The 16,508-nt window shown below is 41.1% G+C and overlaps 1 protein-coding gene across 1 annotated transcript; it reads right to left on the bottom strand.

The window, feature by feature from the left end:
• Positions 1 to 365: 365 nt before the first annotated feature.
• On the bottom strand, positions 366 to 15,424 carry LOC130360587 (transcription cofactor HES-6-like). Its single transcript, XM_056563117.1, has 4 exons — positions 15,240 to 15,424; positions 3,576 to 3,662; positions 3,324 to 3,405; positions 366 to 2,123 (listed from the first exon to the last, which is right to left on the bottom strand). The coding sequence occupies exons 1-4, from the start codon at positions 15,258 to 15,260 to the stop codon at positions 1,750 to 1,752; spliced, it is 564 nt and encodes a 187-aa protein (XP_056419092.1). The 5' UTR covers positions 15,261 to 15,424; the 3' UTR covers positions 366 to 1,749.
• Positions 15,425 to 16,508: the final 1,084 nt, after the last annotated feature.

The following is a 16,508-nucleotide window of genomic DNA, read 5'->3' as shown; positions in this document are numbered from 1 at the left end:
ATATTGTAACTTGAGGGACCACTGTAGTTATTGAATTATTTAGATGTGGTGAAAAAGCTAAAAAAAACAAACTCAAAAACAAAAGATCCAGAAGGAAACCAGCAGCCAAACCTGTTCAGACAGCAGGAAAAAGGAACGGACTATTTTTTCTACTACATGAAGTAAATTTCCCACTTTTGCCTATGTGTGCCAAATTTATTAATGCCGTGCAACAATTTAGTAAATTTGTCGCACATAGTCAAAAATGAAGTAGAAAAAAACAGGGTAAAAACCAGACTACATAGTAAAAGATTAGTAAATGCCCCTCTGAGATTAGGTACAAACTAACCAAGTTGAATACTTTGACCACAAAGGGCAATACTAGCCAAAGTGTACATTCTCTTTAATTGTATACTTTCCTCAATAAAGAATGCATAATGTAACAATATTCTCACACATTAAGCCATATTATGTATAAATCATTGTAGAATATATATTGCCTTTTGCTAAATTATTAAAAATAAGTGAACAACTTAATTTAAAGATTTGCAATAGATGCTCGTGTTAAGATAGGAAAGGAAAAAATCCAGAAAGATGATGTTTTTTTCCCCCCCGTCAAAAGATCATTAATTTATTCATGAAAAATTAAATGCACAGAAGCACTACTCAAACACTCTAGTACTTTTTAGTATAAAAAGAAGAAGAAGACAATAAAGTGGGGTGAGAAGGTTAAAGAAAAACAACAATAAGTGCTTGCCAGATGAATGCACACAATGGAGACCATGAATTTGCCATTTGGTTCAAGTGCACCACACAGATTCAGGCACCTGCTCCCTAAAATTAAAAAAAAATAATAATAATATATATATCATCTATGTACACAATAAAAAAAAAAAAAAGGAAAATAAAAACCTAAAACAAGATCATCCTAATATACACATACTCCTGCACAAAAAAAAAAAAAAAAGTATGTTTCCTATAGCACCCTTCAAATCGGTATCCAAACAATCCTCTAGTCTCCTTCACTGAAGGTAGAACCTCAGGTTACCTAAACACTAGACATCCCTCCTAGGGATTAGAGTTAAATGCACTACCACTATGCCTACGCAGCAAGAGAGGACACTACCTATATTACCCCTATAAAGCATCTCCTGAACAAAGTGACTGTAACCACATCCCTCTAGAGCAGTGGTCTCCAACCTGCGGACCTCCAGATGTTGCAAAACTACAACTCCCAGCATGCCCGGACAGCCGATGGCTGTCCGGGCATGCTGGGAGTTGTAGTTTTGCAACATCTGGGAGGTCCGCAGATTGGAGACCACTGCTCTAGAACACTCAAACATTGGACGGATGGTCTCTCCAGCAGTGGGAGACTAGGGGGTAGGTTTAGCACAAAATGTTGCTGCGCAGTATAATGAATAGTATCTGTACAAGAACAATAAACATGTTGCACATTATAAATCGTATGACATACACCAAGGTGGTTCACAGAGTCGTCAAAGAGGCGTATCCTGCGTAGGTAGTCCTGCACTGTGATCTTGCCACCAGAGCTGGAAAGGAGGAGGCTTAGTCTCACAGACATTCATGTCGCTGGGACAGTGCAGTTATACACAGAGTCTCTTCATATTGCAACAGATAAAGAGTTATAGAGTGGAACATCCAAATATATTGATGTGATATGTACTGGCTATTGTCTTCTGGGACTGGTACCAATGACCCAGGTCTTCTGGTCAGGACAAGTCCTTATGCGTTTTTATATTAAGGATCACATCACCATGGTCTCCACATAGTAGGGGCTGGAGGCTGAATTTCTGGGGTCCTCTCATTGTCCTGCTCAGTTTCTGTCCCACTTTTGCCAATTTCAGCTTCATCCACATCAGAACAGCTGTCATCAGAGGACGATCCCAACAAGCTAAGAGCGCACGAAGGATCGGAAGAAGGGGAATCCAGAAGAACATCCAGAACAAGATCCTGAAGACTTCCCTCGCTCAAGGGCATGGACTCCAGTAGGTGGTTGAGCAAGTCAGCAGCCAAGCCGGAATCTATGCCTGGACAGCTGGACACAAAGGTGTGCACTTCATGCATGCACTGGATGTATCCTGCGGCGAACCGCTCACTGGCCTCACGCTGTAACCGGTCTGTGTCTGTAAAAAGCAGGAAAAAAAATAAATAAAAAATTAACATGAGTCATCCAAACTTATTGGGCACATAGACATAAGCACTTCAAATTCATACTTATGGAAGATTAAAGGGGTTCTCCGGTGCTTAAACATCTTATCCCCTATCCAAAGGATAGGGGATAAGATGCCTGATCGCGGGAGTCCCGCCGCTGGGGACCCCCGGGATCATACACGCGGCACCCCGTTTGTAATCAGTCCCCGGAGCGTGTTCGCTCCGGGACTGATTGCCGGCGACTACAGGGTGGGCGGCGTGTGACGTCACGCCTGCGCCGGGGCGGAGCCTGCATTGAGGGGCAGAGCGTGACGTCACACGCCGGCGCAGGCGTGACGTCACACGCCGCCCGCCCTGTAGTCGCCGGTAATCAGTCCCGGAGCGAACACGCTCCGGGGACTGATTACAAACGGGGTGCCGCGTGTATGATCCCGGGGGTCCCCAGCGGCGGGACTCCTGCGATCAGGCATCTTATCCCCTATCCTTTGGATAGGGGATAAGATGTTTAAGCACCGGAGAACCCCTTTAAAGGGGTTATCCACCATAGGGTGATTTTAGTACGTACCTGGCAGACAGTAATGGACATGCTTAGGAAGGATCTGCGCTTGTCTTGGGCTTAATGGCTATGCTGTGAGATTACCATAACATTGTGGCTAGCTTTTTGTGAACTGGTATTTCCCGTTTCAGTTTTCTTCTTTTGCCTAAAAATCCCATAATTCCATTTTCCTCCCTCCCACACATCAGCCACCCCACCCATTGAAACATAAATGAGCTGCATCCATTCAATAGACCTGTGGTTTTCGATCAGGGTGCCTTTAGCTGTTGCATTAGCTGCAGATTGAACTTTCTCCCACCAAGCGATCCCTCCACCCATTGAAGCAGACAGGCTCCCTGTCATCAGATGACTAGTGAGTCAGGTCTCGGCCGCATTGCAATCTGGGAAAAATCTGAGACAACAGTCATTTTGTATGCTGTTAAAAATAAATATTTTAGTGAAAATCATAGAAGAATTGTGAGAAAACTGTCACACACAGGTACAGACACTATAGTATGAACTACACTAACTTTAAAGCCCCTGTAGCATAGTCAAATAAAAAAAAAAAAATCCTGGAATACCCCTTTAACTTTTCTACTTTGGAGGCCGCATCTTTTGCCGTATTATATACACCCACCCGCTGATCTTGTCTGAAGGATCCGCTGAACACGCTTCACTGTGAGCTCAAGAACTTCAGCATTCTCCATCTTTGATTGAAACTATTAAGAAAAGATATCAAATTAGAGAGTCAGTAAAACTCATGATATAGTGCAATGACTGTATCTGGATTCAGCTATTCTTTCTCTGGCAGACTTTCTGCTGACTGCACTATGTCTAGTCTATTCGAGTGACATCTGCTCCATCATCAATATTTCACAACAATACACACCTCATTGTCGGCAAGGATGCCTCGAAGCTCCTGCAGACTTTCATTAATCCTAGCTCTCCTCCGCTTCTCAACAAGAGGTTTCCTTGTCTGCAAAATAAAATGGTAAAAATAATGCAAAATATACAATGACTAAGGGCCACATGGGCCTGAAACATGTTTTTAAATGTCCTGTGTTCTATTGTAGAAGAATAAAGCCGTAAAAGGGGCATTCCAGGAAAAATGTTATCTATCTCAATTGGCATCAGAAAATTAAACAGATTTGTAAATTACTTCTATAAAAAAAATCTCAATCCTTCCAGTTTTTATCAACTGCTGAAGTGGAGTTATTTTCTGTCTGACCACAGTGCTCTCTGCTGACACCTCTGCTTGTCTCAGGAACTGTCCAGAGTAGGAGCAAATCCCCATAGCAAACCTCTAATGCGTTGGACAGTTCCTGACACAAGCAGAGAGCACTGTTGTCAGACAGAAAAAAAAACAACAACTTCGGCAGCTGATAACTACTGGAAGGATTAATAGTTTTTAATAGAAGTAATTGGACACACGTGCACATGTGTGGGATTTTTGCTTCTGTGATGTAGTTGTAAGCAAGCTTTGTAAGGCTGTATTCACACGGCCATCTAAACCCGTCCCGTTCTTCTCCCGTCAAAAATAAAAAGACAAATAAATAAATAAAATCAAAAAATTATGGACCATAACGGATGTAAATGGGTTACCGTATCCGTTTGGATCTTATTGTTCAGTTAATAAACAAAAAATAATAATTTTTTTTTTGTTCTGAGAATGCTGAGAAGTAAAAATGGATTGAAAAAAAAAAAAAAAAAAAAAAAAACGGATGGTATTAAAGGCTCATCCGTTTTCCATGGAACAGACGGATGTGAAAGGATTGTAAAAAAAAAAAAAAAAAAAACACAACAAATCCCATTGACATCAATGGGATTATTTTACAACTGTTTGGAATCCGTTTACAAGCACCACCAACGGAACCTAAACAGGGGGGGGGGGGGGGGGGAATGGGGACAGACGGCCGTGTGAAAAGATTGCTGGGATTGGTTTGAAAACATTCAGATAAATTCACATGATAAATTCAGCCACTGCACCAAAATCATTCATGTAAACTAGTTTGGCAAACCATCAACGTGCCAAATTATTTTTTTGTTACACACACCAAAAACACGTGTAAAAAAAGTTTGATAAATTCACCCCCAATATATATTATAAGGAATCCTGAATCATTCCAGCAACATCACTTCAGCACCTCAATCTTCCACATAGAAGCCTTCTTTACAATGCCAGTCACAGTCCACTAATGAATCCGCATTGCATTACCTTAGATCATTGTTTCCCAACCAGTGTGCCTCCAGCTGTGGCAAAACTACAATTCCCAGCATGCCCTGTCCGGCTCTTATCTTATATCTTATCTGAGCTCCTTTTTTATTGAAAATAAGGCAGTGTTTCCCAACCAGGGTGCCTCTAGATGTTGCAAAACTACAATCCCAGCATGCCTGGACAGCCTTTGGCTGTCCGGGCATGCTGGGAGTTGTAGTTTTGCCACAGCTGGAGGCACACTGGTTGGGAAACACTGCCTTAGATCAGTGTTTTCCAACCAGGGTGCCTCCAGGAGTTGCAGAACTACAACTCCCAGCATGCCTGGACAGCCAAAGGCTGTCCAGGCATGCTGGGATTGTAGTTTTGCAACATCTGGAGGCACCCTGGTTGGGAAACACTGCCTTATTTTCAATAAAAAAAGGAGCTCAGATAAGATATAGTAACCCAATATTTTGGTCAGTATTTCAAACAGTATTTTAATCAAAAACAGAGAGAAGGGTGCAAATCTTTCCATGATAGTTTTTCTTTATGTCGGTTTTGCCTAAATTTACTGACCAAAATACAGTGTGGACCCAGCCAACTATGGTACAGCCCCCACTTGTAGTATCTAGGAATGCAATTTCAATGCTAAAAAAAAAATAATAATACACAAAAAAAAAAAAAAAACACATAAAAAGGCCTCAGAAGATTGTTGCCTCTTATTCTTCAAGTTATATATGGATCAGTGCACAACTGTTATTTCATAGCATATTGTTTATTTGCTAAAATTAATAAACATCGATTTACCATAATAATAATAATTTATATATTTATAACAGCAACAGATTCCGCAGCACTATACACTTTTATGGGTACAAATTAAGAGATATGCCTCCTAATTATTCTGTATGCCGCATATTTCCCATAATGACAGAAATATTCTGCACTACATATTCTTGTTTTGGGGGAAGACTTGTAAGAGCTACAATAAGAAACTATTCCAACCTGAGTCAAAGCCCTTTAAGGCTTTTCACATTACAAAATCCTCCGTAGGAAGATCCGTGTGAAAATCAGCTGAAAACGGCAGTAACAAAATCCTATACGTCCGTTAGAAAATCCCATTATAGTCTATGGGATTTTCTAATATCCGTATGAATCCGTTATAGTTCGTTATGGATAACAGATGTTAGTTTGTTATGGAAGAAATAGTTCATGAGCTATTTCTTCCGAAACTATCTTCCGTAACAAACCAACGTCCGTTATCAATAACGGATTCATACGGATATTAGAAAATCCCATAGACTATAATGGGATTTTCTAACGGACGTATAGGATTTTGTTACTGCCGTTTTCAGCTGATTTTCACACGGATCTTCCTACGGATGTTTAAAAACGGAGGATTTTTTGGTGTGAAAGAAGCCTAATTCCACCTGCATCCTTCACATACATGTTCTATACACAAACAAAACCTACACAGGCACAAAGCTACCCCAACAGGCCAGGCAACATTACTAATGAAAAACACTGAGCTCACACTCAAAACAAGCAATACAAGTACCAAGCCACAATATGGGTAGAAAAACACTACAACAAGTCAGGCAATGACATACACCAAAAGGAATACAGTGTAAAAATCAAAACCAGATGGAGAATCAAAGAAAGATGATATAAAATATAATTATATATATATGTACACACACACACACACAGTCATGGCTGTAAATGTTGGCACCCAACAACCGCCCCCTCCCATAGACTTGCATATGACGTCATGATACTCCGGACCTGTGGTCAGCACACGGCAGTTTGTGAGCTGGCAGCGCGGCGTGCAGCTCAAAGAGGTGGGTGCCGAACGCAAGATTGTGGGGGTCCTTTGGATAGGGATAAGATGTCTTAGGGCCAGAGAACCCCTTTAAGATCTCTCCGCAGATGTTCAATGGGATTTAGATCTGGACTCATTGCTGGCCACTTCAGAACTCTACAGCGCTTTGTTGCCATCCATTTCTGGGTGCTTTTTTGACGTATGTTTGGGGTCATTGTCCTGCTGGAAGACCCAAGATCTCGGACGCAAACCCAGCTTTCTGACACTAGGCTGTACAGCGCGACCCAAAATCCATTGGTAATCCTCAGATTTCATGATGCCTTGTACACATTCAAGGCACCCAGTGCCAGAGGCAGCAGAACAACCCCAAAACACCATTGAACCTCCACCATATTTTACTGTAGGCACTAAACAGTAGAATGATGTGCTTTACCAAAATGCTCTATCTTGGTCTCATCTGTCCAAAAGACATTTTCCCAGAAGGATTTTGGCAAAATGTAGTCTTGCTTTTTATGTCTGTGTCAGTAGTGGGGTCCTCCCTCTCATTTAAATGTTGACAGTTTACGCTGACACTGATGCTCCCTGAGCCTGCAGGACAGCTTGAATATTTTTGGAACTTGTTTGGGGCTGCTTATCCACCATCCAAACTATCCTGCATTGACACCTTTAATCAATTTTTCTCTTCCGTCCACGCCCAGGGAGATTAGCTACAGTGCCATGGGTTGCAAACTTCTTGATAATGTTGCGCACTGTAGACAAAGGCAAATCTAGATCTCTGGAGATGGACTTGTAACCTTCAGATTGTTTATATTTTTCCACAATTTTGGTTCTCAAGTCCTCAGACAGTTCTCTTCTTCTCTTTCTGTTGTCCATGCTTAGTGTGGCACACACAGACACACAATGCAAAGACTAAGTGAACTTCTCTCCTTTTTATCTGCTTTCAGGTGTGGTTTTTATATTGCTCACACCTGTTACTTGCCCCAGGTGAGTTTAAAGGAGCATCACATGCTTGAAACAATCTTATTTATCCACAATTTGGAAAGGGTGCCAATAATTTTGTCCAGACCATTTTTGGAGTTTGGTGACATTATGTCCAATTTGCTTTTTTTCCCTCCCTTTTTTCGGTTTAGTTCCAATACACACAAAGGGAATAAACATGTGTATAGCGAAACATGTGTTACTGCAATCCTTTTCTGTGAGAGATACTTGGTGCCAACACCTACAGGGGTGCCAACATTTATGGCCATGACTGTGTGTGTGTGTAATATATATGCACACACACACACACACACACACACACTGAGGCCAATCCAGATACAGTATCAGACAATGTATAAAATACAAAAACTATACAAGTTTTGATGACACCACACATGCAGCACAGGCACACATCAGAGATATAGATAAGATATGAAATAGCATATATATATATATATATATATATATATATATATATATATATATATATACACATACATACACACACATCGTAAGTATGCATACACCTACACAGAACAAAATACATAAGAGATATACACAGTAGTGTAAGTGAATATACAGTATAGTGTAAGTGAATGCACATACATACACCCACACTATACAGAACACACGGTACATACACTGCTCAAAAAATAAAAGGTACCATTTAACCCCTTAAGGACTCAGGGTTTTTCCGTTTTTGCACTTTAGTTTTTTCCTCCTTACCTTTTAAAAATCATAACCCTTTCAATTTTCCACCTAAAAATCCATATTATGGCTTATTTTTTGCGTCGCCAATTCTACTTTGCAGTGACATTAGTCATTTTACCCAAAAATGCACTGCGAAACGGAAAAAAAAAAATCATTGTGCGACAAAATAGAAAAAAAAAACGCCATTTTATAACGTTTGGGGGCTTCCGTTTCTACGCAGTGCATATTTCAGTAAAAATTACACCTTATCTTTATTCTGTAGGTCCATACGGTTAAAATGATACCCTACTTATATAGGTTTGATTTTGTCGCACTTCTGGAAAAAATCATAACTACATGCAGGAAAATGTATACGTTTAAAAATGTCATCTTCTGACCCCTATAACTTTTTTATTTTTCCACGTACAGGGCGGTATGAGGACTCGTTTTTTGCGCCGTGATCTGAAGTTTTTAATCGGTATGATTTTTGTTTTGATCAGACTTTTTGATCACTTTTTATTCATTTTTTAATGGTATAAAAAGTGACCAAAAATGCGCTTTTTTCGACTTTGGAATTTTTTTGCGCATACGCCATTGACCGTGCGGTTTAATTAATTATATATTTTTATAGTTCGGACATTTACGCACGCGGCGATACCACATATGTTTATTTATTTTTATTTTTTTTACACAGTTTTATTTATTTTTTTATGGGAAAAGGGGGGTGATTCAAACTTTTATTAGGGAAGGGGTTAAATGACCTTTATTAACACTTTTTTTTAACTTTTTTTTTTGCAGTGTTATAGGTCCCATAGGGACCTATAACACTGCACACACTGATCTTTTACACAGATCACAGGCGTGTATTAACACGCCTGTGATCAGTGTTATCTGCGCTTGACTGCTCCTGCCTGGATCTCAGGCACGGAGCAGTCATTCGTCGATCGGACACCGAGGAGGCAGGTAAGGGCCCTCCCGGAGTCCGATCAGCTGTTCGGGACTCCGCGATTTCACCGCGGCGGTCCCGAACAGCCCGACTGAGCAGCCGGGTCACTTTCAGTTTCACTTTAGAAGCGGCGGTCAGCTTTGACCGCCGCTTCTAAAGGGTTAATACCGCACATCGCCACGATCGGCGATGTGTGGTATTAGCCGCGGGTCCCGGCCGTTGATGAGCGCCGGGACCGACGCGATATGATGGAGGATCGCGGCGCGATCCCGCTTCATATCGTGGGAGCCGGCGCAGGACGTAAATATACGTCCTGCGTCGTTAAGGGATTAAACAACACAATGGGGGAGATTTATCAAAGCTGTGCAAAGGAAAAGTTGACCAGTTGCCCATAGCAACCAATCAGATCGCTTCTTTCATTTTGCAGAGGCCTTGTTAAAAAAGAAGCGATCTGATTGGTTGCTATGGGTAACTGGGCAACTTTTCCTTTGCACAGGTTTTGATAAATCTCCCCCAATGTAACTCCAAGTCAATCACACTTCTGTGAAATCACACTGAGGGAGATTTATCAAAACCTGTCCAAAGTAAAAGTTGTCCAGTTGTCCATAGCAACCAATCAGATTGCTTCTTTACTTTTTTCAGAGGCCTTGTTAAAAATGAAAGAAGCGATCTGATTGGTTGCTATGGGCAACTCAGCAACTTTTCCTCTGGACAAGTTTTGATAAATCTCCCCCACTGTCCACTCCGGAAGCAACACTGATTGACACTCAATTTCACATGCTGTTGTGGAAATTATAGGCAATTAGCAAAACACCCCCAATAAAGTAGTGGTTCTGCAGGTGGTGACCCCAGACCACTTCTCAGCTCCTATGCTTCCTGGCTGATGTTTTGGTTACTTTTGAATGCTGGCGGTGCTTTCACTCTAGTAGTAGCATGAAACGGAGTACAACCCACACAAGTGGCTCAGGTAGTGCAGCTCATCCATGATGGCACATCAATCCGAGCTGTGGCAAGAAGGTTTGCTGTGTCTGTCAGCGTAGTGTCCAGAGCATGGAGGCGCTACCAGGAGACAGGCCAGTACATCAGGAGACGTGGAGGAGGCCGTAGGAGGGCAATAACCTAGCAGCAGGACCGCTACCTCTGCCTTTGTGCAAGGAAGAGCAGGAGGAGCACTGCCAGAGCCCTGCAAAATGACCTCCAGCAGGCCACAAATGTGCAGGTGTCCACTCAAACGGTCAGAAACAGCCTCCATGAGGGCCCGACATCCACAGGTGGGGGTTGTGCTTACAGTCCAACACCGTGCAGGACGTTTGGCATTTGCCAGAGACACCAAGTTTGGCAAATTTGCCACCGACACCCTGTGCTCTTCACAGATAAAAGCAAGTTCACACTAAGCACATGTGACAGTCTGGAGACGCTGTGGAGAACGTTCTGCTGCCTGCAACATGCTCCAGCCTGACTGGTTTGGCGGTGGGTGGCATTTCTTTGAGGGGCCGCACAGCCCTCCATGTGCTTGCCAGAGGTAGCCCGAGTGTCATTAGGTACCGCTATGAGATCCTCAGACCCCTTGTGAGACCATATGCTGGTGGGGTTCTCCCTGGGTTCCTCCTAATACAAGACAATGCTAGACCTCATGTAGCTGCAGTGTTAGCAGTTCCTGCAAGAGGAAGGCATTGATGATATGGACTGGCCCGCCCATTCCCCAGACCTGAATCAGATTTAGCACATCTAGGACATCATATCTCCATCCACCAACAGATTGCACCACAGACTGTCCAGGAGTTGGCAGATACTTTAGTCCAGGTCTGGGAGGACATCCCTAAGGAGACCATCTGCCACCTCATCAGGAGCATGCCCAGGCATTGTAGGGAGGTCATACGGGCACATGGAGGCCACACACACACACACACACACACACACTACTGAGCCTCATTTTGACTTGTTTTAAGTACATTACATCAAAGTTGGATCAGCCTGTAGTGTGGTTTTCCACTTTGATTTTGAGTGTGACTCCATATCCAGACCTCCATGGGTTGATAAATTTGATTTCCATTGATAATTTTTGTGTGATTTTGTTGTCAGCACATTCAAATATTTAAAGTTGAAAGTATTTCATACAATTAGTTCATTCATTCATTCAGATCTAGGATGTGATATCTTAGTGTTCCCTTTATTTTTTTGAGCAGTGTAAGTGTGCCCATACATACACCCACACTATACAGAACACAGTACAGTATATAAGTATACACATACATACACCCACAATATACAGAACACAGTATATAAGTATACACATACATACACCCACACTATACAGAACAGTATATAAGTATACACATACATACACCCACATTATACAGAACAGTATATAAGTATACACATACATACACCCACACTATACAGAACAAAGTATACACAAACACCCACACTATACAGAACAGTATATAAGTATACACATACATACACTCACACTATACAGAACATAGTATCTACTGTATATAAAGTATACACATACATACACCCACACTATACAGAACATAGTATAAGTATACACATACATCCACACTTAACAGAACACAATGGCCCTCATTTACTATTCTAAACCCGACTTGTTTTGTCGGGTTTTTTTGGCGCATGTTTGTCTGCGACATGTTGCAGACATCGCGCGCCAGTCTGCAACAGGATGCAACATTTTTTCCCGACAGACCCGATGTGGATTCTCCCAAACCCAAAAAAGGGGCGTAACCTGACATTTCTGAGCTTTCCCACGTATTTATAAAGGTTTCCAACCCGAATTTGTTGAATTGTTGTGGATTTTTTCCCGACAACGCAGAGGAGTTGGAAACCACAACCAACAAAACCCACGTGCGACAAACAACAACGTGTGACATAATAATAAATACCAGGGGAAAAAAGCAGTCGGGTAAGAAAGCAACATAGACTTACAACCCGATTTTCTAAGTAAATGAGGGCCTATATCTACAGTATATAAGTATACACATACACCCACACTATACAGAACACAGTATATAAGTATACACATACACCCACACTATACAGAACACAGTATATAAGTATAAACATACACCCACACTATACAGAACACAGTATATAAGTATAAACATACACCCACACTATACAGAACACAGTATATAAGTATACACATACACCCACACTATACAGAACACAGTATCTACAGTATATAAGTATACACATACACCCACACTATACAGAACACAGTATATAAGTATAAACATACACCCACACTATACAGAACAAAGTATATAAGTATAAACATACACCCACACTATACAGAACACAGTATATAAGTATAAACATACATACACATTATACAGAACACAATACCTATAGTATAAGTATAAACATACATACACCCACACATACACCCACACTATACAGAACAGTATCTACAGTATTTAAGTATAAACATACACCCACACTATACAGAACACAGTATATAAGTATAAACATACACCCACACTATACAGAACACAGTATATAAGTATAAACATACATACACATTATACAGAACACAATACCTAAAGTATAAACATACATACACCCACACATACACATACACCCACACTATACAGAACAAAGTATATAAGTATAAACATACACCCACACTATACAGAACACAGTATATAAGTATAAACATACATACACATTATACAGAACACAATACCTATAGTATAAGTATAAACATACATACACCCACACATACACCCACACTATACAGAACAGTATCTACAGTATTTAAGTATAAACATACACCCACACTATACAGAACACAGTATATAAGTATAAACATACACCCACACTATACAGAACACAGTATATAAGTATAAACATACATACACATTATACAGAACACAATACCTAAAGTATAAACATACATACACCCACACATACACATACACCCACACTATACAGAACAGTATCTACAGTATTTAAGTATAAACATACACCCACACTATACAGAACAAAGTATATAAGTATAAACATACACCCACACTATACAGAACACAGTATATAAGTATAAACATACACCCACACTATACAGAACACAGTATATAAGTATAAACATACACCCACACTATACAGAACACAGTATATAAGTATAAACATACACCCTCACTATACAGAACACAGTATCTACAGTATATAAGGATAAACATACATCCACACTATACAGAACATAGTATCTACAGTATATAAGTATACACATACACCCACACAATACATAACACAGTATATAAGGATAAACATACACCCACACTATACAGAACACAGTATCTACAATATATAAGGATAAACATACATCCACACTATACAGAACATAGTATCTACAGTATAAGTATACACATACACCCACACAATACAGAACACAGTATCTACAGTATATAAGGATAAACATACACCCACACTATACAGAACACAGTATATAAGTATACACATACACCCACACTATACAGAACACAGTATCTACAGTATATAAGGATAAACATACATCCACACTATACAGAACATAGTATCTACAGTATATAAGGATACACATACACCCACACAATACAGAACACAGTATATAAGTATAAACATACACCCACACTATACAGAACACAGTATATAAGTATAAACATACACCCACACTATACAGAACACAGTATATAAGTATAAACATACATACACCCACACTATACAGAACACAGTATATAAGTATAAACATACATACACCCACACTATACAGAACACAGTATATAAGTATAAACATACACCCACACTATACAGAACACAGTATATAAGTATAAACATACACCCACACTATACAGAACACAGTATATAAGTATAAACATACACCCACACTATACAGAACACAGTATATAAGTATAAACATACATACATCCACATTATACAGAACACAATACCTATAGTATAGGAATAAACATACATACACCCACACATACACATACAAAGTATACACATACACCCACACTATACAGAACAATATCTACAGTATATAAGTATACACATACATACACCCACACTATACAGAACAGTATATAAGTATACACATTCATACATCCACACTATATAAGTATACACATACATACACCCACCCACACTATACAGAACAGTATATCAGTATACACATACATACACCCACACTATACAGAACAGTATATAAGTATACACATACATCCACACTATACAGAACATATATAAGTATACACATACACCCACACTATACAGAACATATATAAGTATACACATACACCCACACTATACAGAACAGTATACACATACATACACCCACATTATACAGAACAGTATATAAGTATACACATACATACACCCACACTATACAGAACATAGTATCTACTGTATATAAAGTATACACATACATACACCCACATTATACAGAACAGTATATCAGTATACACATACATACACCCACACTATACAGAACAGTATAAGTATACACATACATACACCCACACTATACAGAACAGTATATAAGTATACACATACATACACCCACATTATACAGAACAGTATATAAGTATACACATACATACATCCACACTATACAGAACATATATAAGTATACACATACACCCACACTATGCAGAACAGTATACACATACATACACCCACACTATACAGAACAATATATAAGTATACACATAGATACACCCACACTATACAGAACAATATATAAGTATACACATTCATACATCCACACTATACAGAACATAATACACATTCATACATCCACACTATACACAAGGTTATATGATGATAGTAAGAATGTATCAGCTCCACCCCCGGAGGACCGTGCACACAATGCGGCCTAGTGGAGCAGAGAGCACGGTAGGTGCGGTTGCCGCAGTCAGTCGCTCACCTGCCTGTCCCCCCGGTCCATGGTGACTACGTGCAGATATAGGTGACCAGTGTGAGAGTGTACAGGGCGAGCGCTCACACCTGCTTCTCCCCCCGGTCCATGTGACTATATACAACGTTCTATGGGGCTCTTTGTGACGTCACAATGCGGCTGCTCGCACTCGCCATATACCCTGCCTTATTTGCATGTGAATGAGAGGCCGCCGCTGACGTCACGTGGTACACGGCCCAATCCCCGGGCTCGCTATTGTCCCAGGCGGCAGCTGCTGAGTAGCGCAGGAGAATGTTGTGGGGACTGAAGTGAATATTCTGCTTGCTGTTGCCGCCCGCAGCTTTTCTTTTATATTTTTGTTATCGTTCTTGGTGTACAGAAGCTTGATGTTTAGATCACAGCTCCTTTATAAACTATTTATTACATCATTTCTTTTTATTACAACTGTGTCTTGTACAGTAATGAACCCCTGGAAATCAAGGCCCACCTCTGGTATCAAATATTATTATGTGACATAGGCAATGAAAATACTTCAGAAGTACATGGACCAGTGTTTCACAACCAGTGTGCCTCCAGCTGTTGCGCAGTATTTTATGCACAGTATTTTAGTCAGTATGTTTAACCAAAATCTGGAGTGGAACCGATACAGAGGAAAACTATATAAGAATGGTACTTTTTCTGAACCAAGCCTTGTGCTGTGTGTAAATACGGCCTAAGGCTGGCTTCACATGGTAGTACAGTGACCCCCCGATCTACGATAGCCCCGACATACGATCATTTCAACATGCGATGGCCTCTCAGAGGCCATCGTATGTTGAAGGCAGCATCAACATATGAAGCTTTTGTATGTCGGGGCCATCGCATAAACTGCTATCCTGCAGCGCAGACTGCTTCAGCTGCCACCGGATAGCAGTTTACGGTGCCCCGTGAGCTCCGCTGATGGTCACTTACCTGTCCTCGGGGCTCCGGCGCGTCCTCTTCGGGATCCCCTGCATCGTCGGTGCTCTCCATCGTCGTCATCACGTCGCTGCGCACGCCGCCCCGTCATCCAATAGGAGCGGCGTGCGTAGCGACGTGATGGCGGCGACGTGAGAGCGAGGATGCTGGGGAAGCAGAGGCCTTGCTGGAGTGTCGGGGACACCCGGGGACGCGGCGACAGCGATGGAAGGCGGCATCCAGGGCAGCGGTGACGAGCGGTGACGGTCCGGAGCGGCGGGGACACGTGAATATAACCTCCAAAACCAGTGGTCTTCAACCTGCGGACCTCCAGATGTTGCA

The sequence above is a fragment of the Hyla sarda genome, chromosome 3, assembly GCF_029499605.1.
Source record: "Hyla sarda isolate aHylSar1 chromosome 3, aHylSar1.hap1, whole genome shotgun sequence".
Classification (NCBI taxonomy): Eukaryota; Metazoa; Chordata; class Amphibia; order Anura; family Hylidae; genus Hyla; species Hyla sarda.
Note: the sequence above shows the minus strand (reverse complement) of the source record. Positions and strands in the feature narration are given on the sequence as shown.